Source organism: Watersipora subatra, chromosome 6 (genome assembly GCF_963576615.1).
Source record: "Watersipora subatra chromosome 6, tzWatSuba1.1, whole genome shotgun sequence".
NCBI classification, from domain to species: Eukaryota; Metazoa; Bryozoa; class Gymnolaemata; order Cheilostomatida; family Watersiporidae; genus Watersipora; species Watersipora subatra.
The window spans coordinates 930,371-932,235 of NC_088713.1; the positions used below are offsets into that span (position 1 = coordinate 930,371).

A 1,865-nucleotide genomic window follows, 5' to 3' on the forward strand; every position below is an offset into this window, starting at 1 on the left:
AAAATGCCCGCTAACGACTCCATGAAACCACATCAACTTAAGCAACACTTAAAAAATAAACATGCAGAACACATGGATAAATCAAAGCCGTTCTTTGAAGCTAAAGAGAGAGAACTCAAGCGGCAAAACTGGATTCCACTGTCAGCTTTCATATCCAGGCACAGACCATTACCGAGGCATATTATGCTCTATCTTAACGTATTGCCAGAGATAAGAAGCCACCCACCATTGGTGAAACATTAGTTAAACTTTGTCTGCTAGAGTGTACTAAGATTATTCTCGGAGACACAGCTGCTCAAAAAATAGCTGATTTATCGCTTTCAGACAGCACAATGAAATCGAGGATCGATGATACGTCTGCGGACATAAAGAGGCAAGTAATTGAAAATTTCAAGTCATCTCCCATGTTCGCCATTCAACTTTATGAGTTCACTGATGTTGCTAGCATTTCACAGCTGATGGTGTTTGCACGCTATGTACACATAGATGCAATTGAGGAAGAATTTCTGTTCTGCAGTCCTCTAACAGAGACCACCACAGCTGCTGATGTTATGAATCTGGTTTTCAACTTCTTCAGCAAAGAACATCTGGACTGCGGCAAACTAATTGGAGTTTGCACTGATGGTGCTCCAGCCATGCTCGGCTGTCGTGCTGGATTTGCACAGTTGGTAAAAGAAAATAATTCTTTAGTGGTGAGTACCTATTGCTTCATTCAAAGACAAGCGCTAGCAGCAAAAACTCTTCTCAAAGGATTGCAGGGAGACCCTTTTTCAGTGATTAAAGTAGCAAATTTTATCAAAGGCTCTGCCTTGCAAACACGTCTCTTCCACAAGTTGTGCAAAGATATGGATGCTGTGCACTCATCACTATAATTGTTCTACACTAAAGTTTGATGGTTATCAAAGGGTAATATGCTTCTGTGTTTCTTCAATATACGAGCAGAAGTCAATGAAGTCTGGAAAACTCACAACAAAACCAAACTACCGACTTCAATGCAGATGGAAGGCCTCAATCAGTGTCTTGCTTACCTGGTTGACATATTTGGTTCAATCAATGGAGTGAACACAAAGATGCAAGGTAGAGACAGAAATGTGTTGAATGTAACTGATAGTATCAATGCATTCAAGGACAAGCTCAAACTCTTGGTGGAAAGATTGGTTACTGGGAATGTTAGAGTTTCATTTCCAGTTCTGCATTCATTAGTTGACAAGAAAGCTCCTTCTGCTTCTTTGCTAACCGACATAAAACATCACGTGAACAGCTTGATAGCAGAGTTTGAGAGATATTTCCCAAAGTTAGATCCTAGGACAGAGCAATTGATGAGCCTGACCTGGAACCTTTGCAGGCGCAATGTCCACGAGATTCTGGAACAGCTTCAAGAGGAGTTTTTGGAGCTGACAAACAACTCTCTTGTTAAAAGATGACTTCAAGGAGCTATCAATAGAGCACTTTTGAGTTCAGGCCCAAAAATTGCATCCCAACATAAGCCTGGCCGCTTTCAAAATGCTCATACCATTTGCTTCCACATATCATGCCAAGTCAGCATTTTCAGCAATGCTAACCATAAAAAGCAAATCTAGAAACCGTCTGGAAGTAGAAGCTGACCTACGGTGTGCCCTATCTACAACAACTCCTAACATCAAAATTCTGGTCAGCTCCAAACAAACACAGAAATCGCACTAGTCTGCTGACTGTCTTGCAATGATAGATATATCGAGTTTCAATATACCTTCATTTTTAATATTCCATGTAAATATGACTGTAATAAATGCATATATACATGTATGTATATGTATATAAGTTATATATGTAAATAAAGTTCACTATCTACATGTAGTTGCAGTGCATTATTTGAAGGAGTTGGG

The 1,865-nt window shown here is 39.8% G+C and overlaps 2 protein-coding genes across 2 annotated transcripts; both read left to right on the plus strand.

Moving 5' to 3' along the window:
- The first annotated feature begins 332 nt into the window (after positions 1-332).
- On the plus strand, positions 333-872 carry LOC137398841 (protein FAM200C-like). The gene has a single exon (XM_068085015.1). The coding sequence runs from the start codon at positions 333-335 to the stop codon at positions 870-872; it is 540 nt and encodes a 179-aa protein (XP_067941116.1).
- A 39-nt stretch (positions 873-911) lies between these two features.
- Positions 912-1,424, plus strand: LOC137398842 (protein FAM200A-like). Its single transcript, XM_068085016.1, has one exon. The coding sequence runs from the start codon at positions 912-914 to the stop codon at positions 1,422-1,424; it is 513 nt and encodes a 170-aa protein (XP_067941117.1).
- The last annotated feature ends 441 nt before the right edge of the window (positions 1,425-1,865 follow it).